The 17,609-nt window shown below is 46.8% G+C and overlaps 1 protein-coding gene across 19 annotated transcripts in view; it reads right to left on the bottom strand.

Annotated features, from left to right (window-relative positions):
* MEIS2 (Meis homeobox 2) overlaps positions 1 to 17,609 on the bottom strand; it is a 299,653-nt gene that overhangs the window by 10,564 nt on the left and 271,480 nt on the right. For 7 of the 19 annotated variants that reach the window (XM_069209026.1, XM_069209021.1, XM_069209020.1 and 4 more), the window contains 3 exons: positions 10,659 to 10,717; positions 6,896 to 7,006; positions 4,884 to 4,979 (listed from right to left, as the gene is read on the bottom strand). In XM_069209026.1, coding sequence (XP_069065127.1) covers positions 4,921 to 4,979; positions 6,896 to 7,006; positions 10,659 to 10,717 — 229 coding nt within the window. In that variant the 3' untranslated portion in view covers positions 4,884 to 4,920. The remainder of the gene's footprint in view (positions 1 to 4,883; positions 4,980 to 6,895; positions 7,007 to 10,658; positions 10,718 to 17,609) is intronic. The other 12 variants (XM_069209015.1, XM_069209033.1, XM_069209017.1 and 9 more) reach the window with 3 other exon arrangements.

Genomic DNA, 17,609 nt, shown 5'->3' with positions numbered 1-17,609 from the left:
AGACCAGTCCCGAGATCATGGCTGGAGCACTGTGTCAGACCAATCCTGGGACCATACCTGGAGTACTGCATCAGACCAGTCCTGGGACCATACCTGGAGTACTGCGTCAGACCAGTCCTCAGACCATACCTGGAGCACTGCATCAGACCAGTGCTGAGACCATACCTGGAGCACTGCGTCAGACCAGTCCTGGACCATACCTGGAGCACTGCTTCAGACCAGTCCTGAGATCATGGCTGGAGCACTGTGTCAGACCAATCCTGGGACCATACCTGGAGAACTGTGTCAGACCAGTCCTCAGGCCATACCTGGAGCACTGCATCAGACCAGTCCTAATACTATACCTGGAGCACTGCTTCAGACCAGTCCTGAGATCATGGCTGGAGCACTGTGTCAGACCAATCCTGGGACCATACCTGGAGCACTGCGTCAGACCAGTCCTGAACCATACCTGGAGCACTGCATCAGACCAGTCCTGCGACCATACCTGGAGCACTGCGTCAGACCAGTCCTGGACCATACCTGGAGCACTGCTTCAGACCAGTCCTGAGATCATGGCTGGAGCACTGTGTCAGACCAGTCCTGGGACCATACCTGGAGTACTGCGTCAGACCAGTCCTCAGACCATACCTGGAGCACTGCATCAGACCAGTCCTAATACCATACCTGGAGCACTGCTTCAGACCAGTCCTGAGATCATGGCTGGAGCACTGTGTCAGACCAATCCTGGGACCATACCTGGAGCACTGCATCAGACCAGTCCTGAACCATACCTGGAGCACTGCATCAGACCAGTCCTGGGACCATACCTGGAGCACTGCATCAGACCAGTCCTGAGACCATACCTGGAGCACTGCGTCAGACCAGTCCTCAGACCATACCTGGAGCACTGCATCAGATTTTGGAAACCTTACCCGGAGCGCCCTGTTTTATTTGGAATATCTAATCCAGGGGTCTCCAACCTTTTCTGCAGTGAGATCTACTGATGCTCAGTGAAAATCTTTGTGAGCTATGGAAGGCTAAACGACTCACACATTTTCACCAGAAGCACCCACGCCCAGCTTCACTGACTTTAAGCCTAATGTCCATAGTGCCAGATACCATGGCTTGAACAAAATACTTTGACTAGGGGCACCATGACAGGGCTGCCATGTTTACTCGCAACTGGGAGCAAGAGGGCTGCTGTATGTAAGTGTGACACTTTGAAATGGGAGAAAATTAAAATGAAGAGTTAAATTAATCATTAAGATAACTTCTTTTTAAATTTCTCCTATTTAATAGCATTCAGAAACATTATTTTGTTCTCACCCTCCAATATTGAGTTGAAAGGACTTTTATTTAAAGAGTTAAATACCTCAGTGCTTCAGTTCTTCACCTCTGTGCCCCAGCCTGGCCCATAAGTCTGACTCCAGCACTACTCATTATCAGGCCCTGCTATCTGCAGCCTGATGATAATAATGTAAAATAAACACAGCCTTCCATTAACTTTAAAACGGAAAATGTGACCCTGTGCGTGTTTAAAAATAAACTTGGGACCACAAGCTACTCTGAAGGTGTCTGGAAGCTACTGGTAGCTCGTAATCCACTGATTGGAGTCATCTACTCTAGTCCGCATCTGGAGATCACACACCCCAGAGGGTCGGTTCCAATTTTGGAGACCAGGGGCCAGTATTTGAAAAAGTGGCACAGAGCGGCATAGCAAGGCACTTTGCTAAGCTCCACTGCCTCACTCGGAAATGGCAGGAATGCGCCGTATTTAAGGAATAGGACACATTCCTGTCCTTTCCTCCTGTGCTGGCACACAATGGGCAGCCTGGTGCCAAAAGACGGCAAATGCCACTTACTGTTGGGGAAAATCTGCAAGCATGGCCCAGTCATGAGTGCTGGTCCCAGGAAAGGACCTGGCCTGGCAGTTCGGGCTGGACTGTTCCTATTGTAGCAGGGCCAAGGGTGATTTGCATATGGCTGGGTCTAAGCTGAGGTGGGGTGGGGTGCAAAATAACCATGGGTTGGGATATTACCCAGAGCAGCTACCAGTGGTTAGACTTATTGCACCCCAGTGAGTAAGGTGCACCGTCTCCACAGTGAGTGCAGCGCATAGGATCCCCAGTGAGTAGAGTGCACAGGCTCCCCAGTGAATAAAGTACACCATCTCCCCAGTGAGTGCAGCACACAGGCTCCTCGGTGAGTAAAGCGCACAGGCTTCCCAGTGCTTAAAGTGCACAGACTCCCCACTGAGTAAAGCGCACAGGCTCCCCACTGAGTAGAACACACAGGCTCCCCAGCGAGTGAAGCACACAGGACCCCCAGTTAGTAAAGTGCACAAGTTCCCCAGTGAGTAAAGTGCACAGCCTCCCCAGTGAGTAAAGTGTACAGGCTCACCAGTAAATAAAGTGCACAGGCTCCCCAGTGAGTAAAGTGTACAAACTCTCCAGTGAGTAAAGTGTGTAGGCTCTCCAGTGAGTAAAGTGCACAGGTTTCCCAGTGGGTAAAGTGCACAGCTCTCCAGTGAGTAAAGTGCACTGGCTCCCCAGTTAGTAAAGCGCACAAGCACCCCAGTGAATAAAGTGTGCAGCTTCCCTAGTGAATAAAGTGTACAGGCTCCCCAGTAAATAAAGTGCACAGCTTCCCCAGTGAGTAAAGTGCAGTGCAGTACTGTCAACCTACATAGGATAATCCGTGCAAGGCAGACCTGCAAACAGATTCATGTCACTCAAAGAGACGACGTACACTTCTGCTCTTCCTGGCTCCACCAGAGTCTGTTCAATTTCACTGTCAATGGGTCCCCCAAAGACACCACCTCAGGTGCCTGCTGCGTGCGCGGACTGAGGGCGCAGAAGACGCAAGGCTGTCAGTCCTGACTGACACTGTCAGACCTGTCAGCTTCCCTCATCACTGGCAGAGCTGTGAGTGGGCTACTGGGCACAGGGGAGGGGCAGCAGTACATGCGTTGATGCCAGGGACCCCCCACACATCCTTGCAGCACTGACAGAGGTGCAGGGCATACGTTTCTCTGTGGTGCCCTTAACGGGACAGTACGTCAACAAATCTGTAAAGCTTCAGTTTTGTCAACCACAGACCCGCACCCCAGAGAAATACCTTTTTTGTAACATATTTTGGGGCAGATCTAATAAACGTGGCGCAGCACTCATTGCAGCGCCACTTTTCTTGCGACCCTTAGCATCCCACTACCGCCACCATGTGTGTGCCATATTTAAAATACAGTGCACCATGGTGCAGAGTAGGGGGCAATAGTGTTCGAATTTTTGACGCTATTGATGTACTGTTCAAGGTTAGTGCCAAAATGTTGGCGCTAACCCTGAACAGTACACAGGGGCCCATTGTAACCAGTGGTGCGTCCCCTTTTAAAGAGTGCTCTGAGCAGGTGTTAAAAATGCCCCAAAAAATCATGCAAAGAAATCTTTTAGATTTCTTTGCACCATATTTCGGCCCCTCTAATGTGGCACAAGAGGTTACAAAGTGGCGCAATGCATGCACTGTGCCCCTTTGTAAATATGGCGTGGTGTTTTTGCCACAATATCGCCAAATTAGTGGAAACAAATGGCGCTAACGTGGCGATATATGGCGCAAGGGGCTCTTAAATCTGCCCCTTTATGTTTTATGTAATTGTTCATGGGGAGGGTACGACCCTTCTCTGCTGGAGAGCTTTACAGTTTTCTTTGATAATACTGGGTCTTACCTGGAAAATTTTGAAAAGGAGAGGGCTGAGTCATACATGAAGAATTTGATATTTTTCAACATTTGTTACATTAAAAATGTGCTGCCCCTATTACAGAAACTGTTCCCAAGCAAGAACATTTAAAGGGGTGATGCTGTTCCTTCTACAAGAAAGAAATAAAGAATTTCTAAGTATAGGTAAGGAAAGTCATTTCTTAACCCCGAAGTACATGGAACTGAGGAACCTGAACACATATGTGAAGGAAGTTATCTTTACTCTTCCATAAAGCTTACTCCTGTGGTTCTTAAAGGGACAGAACTCTCTCTTTTCTGCAAAACTGCTGACATGATTAAATAAATTTTACTTTCACCTCTGAAGGCTGTAAACATATTTAAGGTGGTTTTACACACTCTTCCTTGATCAAAACATACTTCTAAAATAATACTACTTTCTTGTCTCTAGGACATGAATATATTTAAAGAGATAGTGCATCCCCTTTCCTGAATATCTAGGTTATTCTTAAAGAGACAGCACATGCCCTTCCTCGAAGAACTTAAAACACATGAAAGCACATTCAGTATAAACACATAGCAAGCACCAGTGCTTAATTTGCAAAAAGAGGTGTGCCAGAGCCCTCCTCCTGAGGCCACTGCATCCTGCACCACCCGTTGCCCCTGCCAACACAACTACTAACCATCACACTCCTTCAAGCATGCCAATTCAAACTATTCCGTGCCTGCAAAGCTATGAGAATGGTTTGGGAAGCGGGTATTAGTTCTTTTAAATGTTTCTTTAATTAGTAGACATCTGTTGTTTGCTCAGCTTTCATTTAGGCAAACATCGCCACCATGTGGCAGAACGTCATAAGCACCGGTATTGGCAATTAAGTGCCGGTGCCAAGGACCACAAACCACCAGCTCAAATTAAGCACTGGCAAGCACCCTTCTCTGTAGAAGTTAATTACTATTAAAGGAACAGTACGCCATCTTCTCTACACATGGGTAAAGGTTGAATGAAGTAACAGAGGGGGACAGTGAATGACCGTAATGTGACAAGAGATTCCTATAGGCACCTATTTTTGGCAGGCATGCAACTATGGGCAAGGACAAAGGGAAGACAATGAAAAAAAATGGCTGGGAAAATTAGGAAAAAAAATAATCAAGCAGCGTCAGTCAAGGTAAAAAAAAAGCCTGACTATACTTACTTCCCCCTGGCTTTGCGATTGGTTTACAAGATGGGGGCTACATGTAGTGCCATTGCCCGTCCATGCCCATGTTCATGCCCATGCCACTCATAGGCCCTAGAAGGGAGAGAAAAATCCAAGAAGATGCCACAGTCAGCAAAGGCGCACAGCAGTGCACAGAGAGAGTGCAGCAAGGCATTGGGCGAGCTCCATACCTATCATCACAGCCTAGCCAATCGTTGAGGCCCTCGTCCTAAAGGATTCTGGGAGGCTCTGGAAGGCGCAGGACCACTGTTAACCAGAATCCAACAGGGTGAGAGCTGGTGAGCAAACTATGTGATTGCTGTCAAGGCCACAGAACAAAATCCAGTTAACCCTTCACCTCCCCCTAGAAGTGCCAGGATAGCCTCACAATTGCATGACATCCTTGTTACCCCACATTTTCTCTTCACTTAGCATGAAAATGGAGACAGAAATGTAACAGGCATATTCACCTACATCACTCCCTGGATATATTTTCCTCACTCTTCCCAATGCCTGGAAAAACCTCCCCCTGCACATCAGAGTGGACTCTTCTTCCCTTGAGATAGCAAGAAACTGAAGACACAGCTCTTCACCTAGACTTCAGACTTGGCCAGCACAGTCTGCTCTAGCGCCTGGATACCTTCCCAGGTGAGCTGAGCGCTATACAAGTAGCCATAACATAAGGGTTGGCTCCCAAATCCAAGCTCGGTTTGTTTGCCTTCAGTTTCTGAATACCGGCGGCCCCTGAAACAATCTACGTGGCAACTGTTTTCAGGCCCAGTCCTGGACCCCATGGATGATGGTTCCGGAAGGGAGGAGCTAGGGGTTTGTGGCTCTTTGTTGTGTGTGACCTCTTGGAGGTAGTGAGCTGCTATTAAGGAAGCAGTTCAGAATTGTGATGAATGAACAGCACGTCCTTTCTTCTGCAATATCTTTCATCGCATGAATGGGGGAGTGACTGAAAAACTCACATCTCACGCAAATGACCTCATACCAGTCAGCAGTAGGAAATACTGTACTAACTGCAATGGTGGATTTTTCACCTATAAGAACACTAGCAAAAATTCCTCGAAATTGTTGGATTTCTACTAAAAGTTGAGCTAAGGACAATGAATAATGTTTAAAAGAGGGATATGGTCCTACAGAGTTCTCTAGAGTCTTGTGACATATGCACAGTATTCAGCATTCTGCCGCCTGGTTTATCATCACCACCACCAGAACCCCTTAGTGTCATCAGACAATCGTAACACGCCCATCAGCCTTTGCATATTTCCATCTACTGCATGTCTGGCCATTACTATTCATGTTCTTATAACCTGTATTTCAGTGGACTGGAGAGTTACTTCTTATTTAAGGCATGGCATGACGTCATTGCAGTGAATTACTATTTTTCAACCAATGGGAAGCCAAGTTTTTAAGAGGTAGTTTTAGAGGGTAAGATCGTAACTTTCGGCCAAACATTCCTCCTTCCCCCAAACACGTTTGGGGTACATATATGTGTTGCATACTTAACCTTAACTATGCGGAGTTCAGTTTATTGTGGCCCTGGCACAGAAACTGTTACCAAAATATATTTAAAGGGACTGTATGTTGTCTTCTCTGAATAACCATACTTTCCTGCAAGGGACAGAGTTTACCATTATTTAATAAGAATGTGTATTTGGAAGGATATCTATTTGCTATCCCCAAAAACCATGTCCTTACTAACACCGACAGCACTTGAGCTGTCCTGAAGAAGTTGAGCACCTATTTTAATAGTTAAAAAACTGCTTTATTTTTGTAAAACTTGGGTCATGTTTAAAGGTTCTTGACTTTCCCAAGTCTGAAGAAGGTGAAGGGAGAAGACTTGCTCTTCCCAGTTTTAAAATATTATGTGGCCTGTTCCAGTTTGTTGCCCATGGAGGGAACAAGCCCGGAGGAGACCTACCAAGTGATGGGGTGATTCCTCGCTGGGGCGCTGATTGGTGGAGGGCGATAAGGTATGACATTGACTTGACATTGAAACTTACCTGCAGGTCGGATGCCCATGTGCTGCTGACCATCCAACACAAAGCTCCCCATTGGCTGACCCTCTGGACTGTAGGCTGCTCCTTGACTCACTGCAGGATCAAGAAGAAAGCCTGGTTGTGGTCAATGGTGGACAGAGAGGAGAGAGAGAGAAGAGAAGACACACCAAACAATCAGCAATCGTTCCAGTGTCAGACTGAAACAAGCAAGAAGCGCAGCGTGGCACGCGGGGTTTCTGTGTAGAACGATGCTGCGGGGCTGGAGGTCAGAGGTCTGCAAAGTGAGCTAGGCCTTACAGTGCAATAGCAAACATCTCGTGAGTGGACACCTAGCCCTCATGCCAGCGACACCTCTAGCGCTGCCCTTTGGTGTGCCTGGTGAATAGTGCAGGTGTGGTGAGTGAGCGTCAGCTCTCACACCAATGACTGTTCTAGAGTAGCCCTGCGAGCTCCTGGTGAAAAGTGCGTGTGTGGCGCGGGTGAATAGTGCATGTGTGGCAAGGGTGCATAGTGCATGTGTGGTGAGTGAGCGTCAGCTCTCACACCAATAACTGTTCTAGAGAAGCCCTGCGAGCCCCTGGTGAAAAGTGCGTGTGTGGCGCGGGTGAATAGTGCATGTGTGGCATGGGTGAATAGTGCATGTGTGGCGAGTGAACGTCAGCTCTCACACCAATGACTGTTCTAGAGTAGCCCTGCGAGCTCCTGGTGAAAAGTGCGTGTGTGGCACGGGTGAATAGTGCATGTGTGGCGTGGGTGAATAGTGCATGTGTGGCATGGGTGAATAGAGCATGTGTGGCGAGTGAACGTCAGCTCTCACACCAATGACTGTTCTAGAGTAGCCCTGCGAGCTCCTGGTGAAAAGTGCGTGTGTGGCGCGGGTGAATAGTGCATGTGTGGCATGGGTGCATAGTGCATGTCTGGTGAGTGAACGTCAGCTCTCACACCAATGACTGTTCTAGAGTAGCCCTGCGAGCTCCTGGTGAAAAGTGCGTGTGTGGCACGGGTGAATAGTGCATGTGTGGCGCGGGTGAATAGAGCATGTGTGGCGAGTGAACGTCAGCTCTCACACCAATGACTGTTCTAGAGTAGCGATGCGGGCTCCTGGTGAATAGCGCATGTGTAGCACGTGAACGTCAGCTCTCACACCAATGACTGTTCCAGAGTAGCCCTGTGGGCTCCTGGTGAATAGTGCATGTGTGGCACGGGTGAATAGTGTATGTGTTGTGCGGGTAAATAGTGCATGTGTGGCGCAAGTGAATAGTGCATGTGTGGCGCAAGTGAATAGTGCATGTGTGGCGAGTGAACGTCAGCTCTAACAACAATGACTGTTCTAGAGTAGCATAGCGGGCTCTTGGTGAATAGTGCATGTGTGGCAAGTGAACGTCAGCTCTCACACCAATGACTGTTCTAGAGTAGCCCTGCAGGCTCCTGGCGAATAGTGCATGTGTGGTGAGTGAACGCCTAGTTGTTATGGCAATGACTGTTCTAGAACAGTCTTGTGGCTCCTGGTGAATAGTGAAAACCTAGCTGTCATGGCAACAAATATTCTAGAGCAGCCCTCTGCACTCCTGGTGAATCGCTCATGTCTCATGAGTGAACGTCTGGGGCTCACACCGATTGTTCTAGGGCAGCCCTCTGCACTCCTGGTGAATCGCGCATGTCTCGTGAGTGAACGCCTGGGGCTTACACCGATTGTTCTAGGGCAGCCCTCTGCACTCCTGGTGAATCGCGCATGTCTCGTGAGTGAACGCCTGGGGCTCACACCGATTGTTCTAGAGCAGGCCTCTCCACTCCTGGTGAATTGCGCATGTCTCGTGAGTGGACGCCTGGGGCTCACACCGATTGTTCTAGAGCAGCCCTCTGCACTCCTGGTGAATCGCGCATGTCTCATGAGTGAATGCCTGGAGCTCACACTGATTGTTCTTGAGTCTAGACCAGGCCTCTGCACTCCTGGTGAATCGCGCATGTCTCGTGAGTGAACACCTGGGGCTCACACCGATTGTTCTAGAGCAGCCCTCTGCACTCCTGGTGAATAGTGCATGTCTCAAGAGTAAACGCCTCGGGCTCACACCGATTGTTCTAGAGCAGCCCTCTGCACTCCTGGTGAATCGTGCATGTCTCAAGAGTGAACGCCTCGGGCTCACACCGATTGTTCTAGAGCAGCCCTCTACACTCCTGGTGAATCGCGCATGTCTCAAGAGTGAACGCCTAGATGCCATGGCAATGGCTGTTCTAGAGCAGCCCTCTAGGCTCTTGGTGAAAAGCGCATGCCTCTTCAGTGGACACCTAGCTCTCACATCAACACTACATTAGGGCTATATGCAGGTTACCCTGGGGATGGTTCTGGGAATGAGCCTAACACTGTGTAATAAAACCATTAAAACAGCTATTCAGACACAACCCTGCGGCAGTGTGCGCTCTGCTCTGTAGCAGCCCCAGAGGTTAAAGTCTCTCCCTGCTGTAGCAATTCCCAGATCTGTCTTTTGCTCATGCTAGCTAGCCCCAACACTTGGTAATGCCAGCTTGTAAAGCGGTTGGTCATGCTAGTTAAGGCTGCAGCTTGGCAGTGCCAGCAAGCGGTGTAGTCTGGGCAAGCTACCTAGCCCTGAAGCTTGGCCATGCTAGGTAGTGCTGCAGGGTGGTCAAGCTGGCAGCTCAGCAGTTTGGGCATGCTAGCTTCTCCCTCTCATTTTAGCTTGGTAATGCCAGCTGGCATAGCAGAAGTTGCATGCTAGTTAATAGTGGAACATGTGCATGCTAGCTAGCCCTGCCGCTAGGCCGTGGTACCTAGCGCTGCCAGATGGTCCTGCTAGCTAGCGGACCCTTCAGCTTGGTCATGCTAGTTAGACCCTTAGCCTTGTCATGTTGGCCAGCCTGGCACCTTAGTCAAGTGACCTAAAGTATATTCCACCATGACTGCCTTAATCTAACCTGTGGGTTACACCTTGCCAGCACACCTGCCCACCCACCTCAGCAGCAACAGACAAAAACTCAGAATTTCTAGCAAGTCTGGTCCTCTGGTAGTCCAGAAGTCAGATGTGGCTAGCCATACAGGAATCTGTTGGCCTACAACAGGCTGGGCAGGCTGGGGCCGAGTCAGTCATGCCTCAAGCACATAAGGCGTAGTGCGAGTGCATTGTGTCCAAAATTCTTGTGAATCACAGCGTAAACGAACTTACAGTCTCCGAACACAACCCAAGGTGATGTAGTGGTTGTGAATAAATGAGTGGGCTCAATGCACAGCGAAATGGGCTGCACCCACACCAGAGTTGGGGTGAATCGGAAGCCCAGGGCACCCCGGATTGGATGCAGGCGAGAAGCGAGACACCCCGCGCCTCACAGTCCAACAAACTGCTTGCGGCGTGTGGTACTTGTACCCAATTACCAATGCAGCGAGGAAATTAAAAAAAAGCAGGTTCCCTAAGAGTCAGGGTGGGAAATCTCCAATTAGGGCCAATTAGTGGAGTTGCGTCCTACAGCAGCCTTCTGGGGACACAAGGAAAAGAAGAGGAGAGAGAGATTTCCCAGAATGCTTTGCAGGAGGTATCTATTTAGCAGGTGAATGAAGTCCCAGGGAAATAACCCGAGGAGGATTTATTCAGGCGTATGTGAGTTTCAAGGGGAAGAAAAGACTTGCATTTTATCTCGGCGTTCATGGGCCTTTTATGGAAAAGCGGTTGCCAGACAAAAGTGGCGCAGCAAAGAAATTAGATGAGAAAGAAAGGGAGGCATGATGGGAAATGAAGTCCGAAGGCCTGAGACTTGCCTGCTCTGTTCGACTGGTCGATCATGGGCTGCACTATTCTTCTTCTGGCGTTTATAAACCTAAAATAGAGGAGAGAAGAAAAAAAACATGCATTTTGTTAGTTCATTTGTTTTGAGAAAACCTTTAATGCTAGGATGACCAAATTTTAATCAAGCAAACCCGGGATGGGCACGGACATAGACATGGTAATATAACTAAATTTCCTATTAGGTCACAAGGCATCATATATATATATATATTTTGTTTTACATTCCCTCCCCTTTCTATGTAGAGCTCCTAGATCAGACTGGTTGGCCCCTCCTTGACGTAGGCTGGCTCTGATTTTCACCTCATTAAATCCTGCTGTGCTGCTTGAATGAGGAGAGGCAACACAAGAGAAGAGTTTAAACCAGAGAACATCTGTCCCCGGTTTAGGAGAGGGTCGGTTGAAACGTGTGCCTGCACAAAACCCTGAATCGTGTGCAGGTTCACCCGATCCTCCGTTTAAAACCCGGACATTTTTGGTTTTAGAAGAAAGTGTTAGGACACCGGGACACCCCTTGAAAAACCGAGACTGCCTGGGACATCTGGTCACCCTATTTAATGCTAAATAACAGCTGTTTTAGCCACTGGTAAGCTTGTCTATGATCCCAAGCATTGCTGTCAGCCCGTTCCATCCAGTCCTGGTTTCTCACCCGAGAAGCAAGCTGAGACTTGTAGGCAAACCATGCTGACTTCTGCCTCAAGGACAGGGCTGGCTGGAGCTCATCCACATCAAATCTATGATGCACTTTTTTTAGGTGGGTGGGGGGCACTGTCATCTTAAGCGCTTCGGAGGGCACAGGGCAAGATATTTTGGGGACCCCTCTATGGAACGAATCTGCATTTTATTACCCAACTCATGCCCTCCCTGATTTAGAACAATACTAGATTATGGGGGTTATTACAACTTTGGAGGTGGTGTTAATCTGTCCCAAAAGTGACGGTAAAGTGACGGATATACCACCAGCCGTATTAGGAGTCCATTATACCCTATAGGTCTCCAAAGTTGTAATAACCCCATATATGTTAAACTTTTAACAGCATCACACAAATGTTTAAATAGGTCTTACCTGGGACTCCAAAAATCCTTAAAATGACAGTGGGCAGAAAGACTGAAGCCCATATTTATACTTTTTTAGTGCCGCATTTGCGCCGCTTTTTGATGCAAAAACAGCGCAAACTTACAAAATACAATTGTATTTTGCAATTTGTTCAGTTTTTGCGTCAAAAAATGATGCAAATGCGGCGCTAAAAAAGTACAACTATGGGCCTGAGGGTCCAATTCACAAAGATAAACTTAGACATTTGGTCTAAACTTATGCTAAACGTCTATGTTTATGACTTTGGAATTCACAAAGGGCATTTACGAGTAGTATCTTTAGGTCTAAGTTTAAACCAAACGTCTGAGTTTACCTTTGTGAATCGGGCCCTGAGACGTGGTAGAGTTAGGCAGAATGAGAGAGACTTAGAGAGAGAGAGATAGAATATGAACAGAGCTCAAATAGAGAGAAAGTTCACTTCCACAGAGGGCTCCTTGGAAGATATGGGCCCTGGGCAATTGACTACTTAACTCATGCCTTAAGTGTCTCTGGGACAGTAGGGTGCCTTATAACAGCTGTTGAGAGAGCATGTGATATGCTGACCTGTATAGAAAATGCTATGATTTTAGGACTTGCACTGCTATGAAAGGCTTGCAAGGAATGGATCAGATCAGCAAATTTAACCGAACCTGCTCCAAACCCACCGGCCTCACCCAAGGCCTAATGGATAAGTCCATTGATCATCTCATGAAACCCAACGTAGGTTGAGCAGATACCTCCATGTCACTAGGATGTCTTGACTCCAGTCCAGGTCTATCAGGGCATTGTGGGACTTGAAGTCATGGCTCAGTTCAACTGGGCCAGCATACCAGAGTACACTGATTTGCAAAAGGAAATTCAAGGACTGGAAAAGATGTGCTCCAATGACATGGAGTTATTAGGTTGCGTTAATTCTATGCAGGGATTCCAGACTTCTCCATGTGCACAACATCAAGCTTCCTCTTTCGAGCTTTCATTAATCAGTGCATTCTGTGAACTATTGGCTTTATTCGGGTCCAAGTTCCAGGCTCACACACCTGGCAGCCAACAGCAATTTGTAAAAGAAACTGGAAACATGGTTTCCAGCCAACATGGATTAATGCGGCTACCCCAAAGGAGGCACAGAAGTAACAATACACAGTATATGGTAATATAAATAAACAAACAAAAGCCCCCAAAACGTGCATAAAATGTGCTTGACCAGGAACAACAACATGCCAAAACATATATTTTCCAACTTGGCAGAGTTCTCACCCCGTTCCATGACATGTGTGGCTTTCATTCAGTCATGTTTTCTCAGCTAAGAATGATGGGTCTTTAAGGTTATTTTCACAAAGTGAACCATGAAATTACAAGTCCCAGCAAGCTTAGGTCATGGATAAAATTCAAGGTCAGGCTAAGGGCACTCTCTGGAAAAGGGGATGTTTGGCGGCCATGTTTGAGTATCTGGACACGAGGAAAGCAATTTGTGGAAATGTCCCAATTCTTGAGATACATCTTATCCAAAATATGATAACCAAATAAAAGTATAGACCTTTAATTTAAAAGGTATGTATTTGTTTGCAGTTTTGCAATGTGCCGCAAGTTCTCAAGTTTCCTAGGTCCACGTGTATGACAACTCCGACGAACCAGGTATTTTCTTTGCACTCTGGTACTTGGAGTCTAGTTTAGCTATTATTAATTCAGCTTGTTTATAGACCGATCTGTAAATAAAAGAACTGGCAAAGCCAGTAGGTCTCACTTTGGCAAGCTGATGAGATGGCTATTTATTTTTTAGTGGTTATTGCAAGTATGTTCCACAAAAATAAAAGACCAAAAAAAAAGAAAGCATGCTGCCTCCTGAAAATGACAGTCAAATTCTCGCAATAGGAATTTTGAATTAGAAATATATATATATATAGTTACCTTAGGGCATGAGTTATAGTTACTTGAACTCTAACTATGACTGCTAAATCTCTATGGTTTTGTGCAAGTAAATTCAGAACCTAAGTATAACGTCCCTGTAACCTTTGTTTTTTTCAGTGATATATATATAGTATACAGTATGTATATATATAGACATATCACTTTAATAGAACAGTACGGATGTTTCATGTTTCTGTGGAGGAAGCTGTATTTGCAGCACGTATAGAAGCCATTTAATTTTAGTGCAATCACAAAAAAATATGACACTTAGGGGCATATTTATACTTTTTGATGCAAAACTGCACTAACGCAGTTTTACATAAAAATGTTTAGCACTGGCTTGCCCCATTCCTGAGTGGCAGCTAGGCGCCATATTTATGGAATGGTGCAAGCCGGTGCAAAGGGTGGGCTAGCGCAAACAAAAAAAAATGATGTTAGCAGGGTGGGGGTGGCCGTATGGGAGAAGGGGGTTTTGCACCAAAAAATGACGTTAGGCTGGTTAGAGGCAAAAAAATGCCTATAAACAGCCTAGCGTCATTTTCTGACGCAAAGCCATCCATAACACATGACTCCTGTCTTAGGAAAGACAGGAGTCATGCCCACCGCCCCAATGGCCAGCACAGGGGACCAGTGTCCCCTGGGCATGGCCACTGCACCCTCTGCCATGCAGGGGGCCCCAAGTTGGGCCCCCAATGGCACTTTAATTAACAAAAATAACTCACCTATATTTACTCATACTTACCTGGGATGGGGTCCCCCATCCTCTGGTGTCCCTCTGGTGTGGGTGGGGGTGTTCCTGGGGCTTGGGGAGGGCACCTATGGACCCATTAAATGGTGTTTATCCATGAAAATTGGTCCACAGGTCCCCTATCGCCTGGTCTGACCCAGGTGTCAAATAATGGTGCAAAGCAAGCTTTGCACCATTATTTAGCTCCTCCTCCCACCTGTGTGTCATTTTAGCATGGGGGACAAATGTGGGGCTATGGGGTTAGCACCATTTTTTAGATGGGAGCGCCTACCTTGCATCTCATTGACGCAAGGTATGTTCACGCATCTAAAAAATTGTGCAAACTCAATATTTTGACGCAAGATGTGTCTAATGTCAAAATATAAATATGGAGTTAGTTTTGCACCGAACTTGTGTACAAATAAATTACGCAAATTTGGCGCAAATAGAGTATAAATAAAGAGTTTAAAGGTTCTAGGACAGATAAAAAACGGGAAAGAAAATAACACTGCCAATAGGAAGAGTTGCCCCATCAGGTTTGACACTGCAGGGCAGCCCTTCTTGATGTGGAAATGTGACAAGGCAAAACGTTGTCCCTCCCAGTGCAAGAGGGTCAATGGCTTAAGTGAGCTGACTCTTGCCTCACGCTGTGGGTGGTAAAAAGGTAAACCTGAACAGACCAATGGAGGAAGAGAGCTGACCAGGCCCCCACTTATGTATTTATTAGTTACAAGTTTGCATACCGACTGAAGCTGTCTCTGGGCCAGGCCTAACACACACAAATGATGATGAGCTATTCACACATTCACCTGTGGAACACGGCAACTCCAAGTCTCTTTAAGGTCACTTCAAAGCGCTACATTTTTTTAAGAGCGACTTGGGGTTTGGTAGACACGACCAGAGACTTTGTAGATTGAGGTCGGACGCAGAGCTTCGATGTGATACCCCAAATAATATTGCTTCGAACAAGAAAGCAAAACGGGCACGCTAATGACATTTTCTCTCTTTTGTCAGAGGGAAAGGGCGCCTAGTTAAAGTGGGTAGGTTGAGAGGGCCAGCCCCCACCACACACACTCAGCTGGCCTTAAATAGGCCCAGGCTGCGCCATTAGGCACTTTCAGCCCTCCACGAGGGCCTCTGAAGTTTTATCACTGGCCAGCGGCTGGGGGCGAGGCTGGCCCAGAAAGGCCTCTAAGGGTTGCAGATTTCAGCCTTTTAAAGGTGGGGTCATTCAGAGGTCAGATCAGGGGACGGGGCAGGAATATGTTGCTTGGACACCCAGCGCCTAACAGCCAGGGGCAAATAGTTGCACGAACGTGGACGCCTAAAAACGTTTTAAAGCGTTCGCGTCACAAAAGAAGACACGACTCAGATTCACAGTTGTCAAGCGGCTCTGCCGGCATTTCCCACCATTGTGTAGTCTAGGCGCTATAGACATCACTTTGCTCTGGTATTCTTAGTTTCATTTTAAACACTGTCACTGTGGCTCGAAAATCCCAACTCACTAAGTGCTGTTGGCGAAAAGGCCAGCACTGGCTGACGATGCCACACACGGGTTGGGGGTCACCCGACGCCCTTGAAGCGCCTCGTTTCCTTTCATCTGCTTCCTGCTGCCTTCGTGACCGCCGAGAGCAGAGATGGCGAGGGCAGTTCCAGGGATAGCAAGGGCAAGCGAGGGGCAACAGCTGCTGCCCCTGGCAATCCTTGCCATCTGTGAAGGCGCCTCCTGAGGTTGGGTCTCTCCTTAGGGCCTGCAAATTCAAATTCTCCCTTAGCTTAGTGTTTATGTGCAGAGCAGGCCAACTAAATATTACTAAGGGATACACATGCAGCGTGCACTTTTCATTGGCAGCTGGGATCCAAGGTCGCGAGACAGTGCGCCGAAAGCGCTCACGTTTTCCCTGTTACACTGGATAGTGGCAATCTGACTTTGTAATAAGATGCTCGGCACTGCAAATTCCACAATTTGAAGGAACAATCTGGACAGGGTGTTTTATCCAAGCATTGAGTTTTGAAACGTGCAAGCTCTGTATGTAGCTGGTCAGGTATGGGCAACTGGACGGGGGGGGAGGGGGGCAGTGTCAAAACAAACTTCCATCAGGATGCTTGTATTGCTGCAACAGTTCTGAATTGACAAACTATCATTGCATCACGTCTAATATATCACTTGTAAGAAAAGGTTCTGAAGTATTCGAAACTGTAAAAAAAAAAAAAAATCAGCAAAAATAGGGAAGAGCGCGGGATGGTAGGGTGGAGGTGAGTGTTAGGAAAACAAAACAAAAAACACCAGGAAAAAAGAGGGGAAGGAAGAGGGAAATAAAGAAAAAGTAAAAAAACGGGGAATAATATAAATTAATAACATTTAAGGAACAAACGGAGTGCGGGGGTACATTAAAGCTCAGAAAAAAATGAAGTTAAACCAAAGAGAATTAAAAAACATAGAAGATTAAAAAATAAATGTACTCGGAAGATTTTGAAAGGAATTATATTTATAATGTAATGTTGGGGATTCCTGATAGGTTTGTACATTTTTTATTATGTCAGACATTATCGAAATCTGCGATGTTGTGCTACATAAAATTTGTGACATTTGAGAGAAACGCGTATGAAATTTTGGACTGATTTGAATAAATAAATGTCATGCGATGTATTTTGCCGAACCAATTCCCTTGCCAGTACCATGACTCTCTTTAGAACGCGAGGGAATGATGTTGCATTTTTTTTCACACGAGAAAAGCAAAGTGATTTTTGCAATTTGTCTGGCGTTTGATAACATTTTTCACCACATTGCTACACTAGTCTACGTAAACATGGGCAGCCTTATCTGTTAATCGGATTTGAAATTCTGGAAACGATAATTATGAACATGTAACGGGTAATAAAAAGTTAGAAAAACGTAGAAATGTGAAAAACAATGAACGCTTGTGCCCACCACTCACAGAAACCCCAGAGACTGCCTTAACATTTAAGAAAGAGGTAAGAACGAGGGTAAGAAAGATGCGTAAGAAATATACAGCAAAAAATTAGGAATGGGAGAAAATCTCAAAACTATTGCGAGCCAAAAACGCCCGTCGCGAAACCAATCTGGCCGGTCCCGGTTCAGATTCTCTCGGAAACACGTAACTATTCCGCTCTCCGCAGCTAGGTGGCAGCCTTCCATTACCGCAAACACCTCTGATGCTGAAAAGCAGCTTCAGTCTGACACAAAGGGCTGCTTGG

The sequence above is a fragment of the Pleurodeles waltl genome, chromosome 9 (genome assembly GCF_031143425.1).
Source record: "Pleurodeles waltl isolate 20211129_DDA chromosome 9, aPleWal1.hap1.20221129, whole genome shotgun sequence".
Classification (NCBI taxonomy): Eukaryota; Metazoa; Chordata; class Amphibia; order Caudata; family Salamandridae; genus Pleurodeles; species Pleurodeles waltl.
The sequence above is the reverse complement of the archived record's forward strand: the minus strand, read 5'-3'. Positions and strand labels throughout refer to the sequence as shown.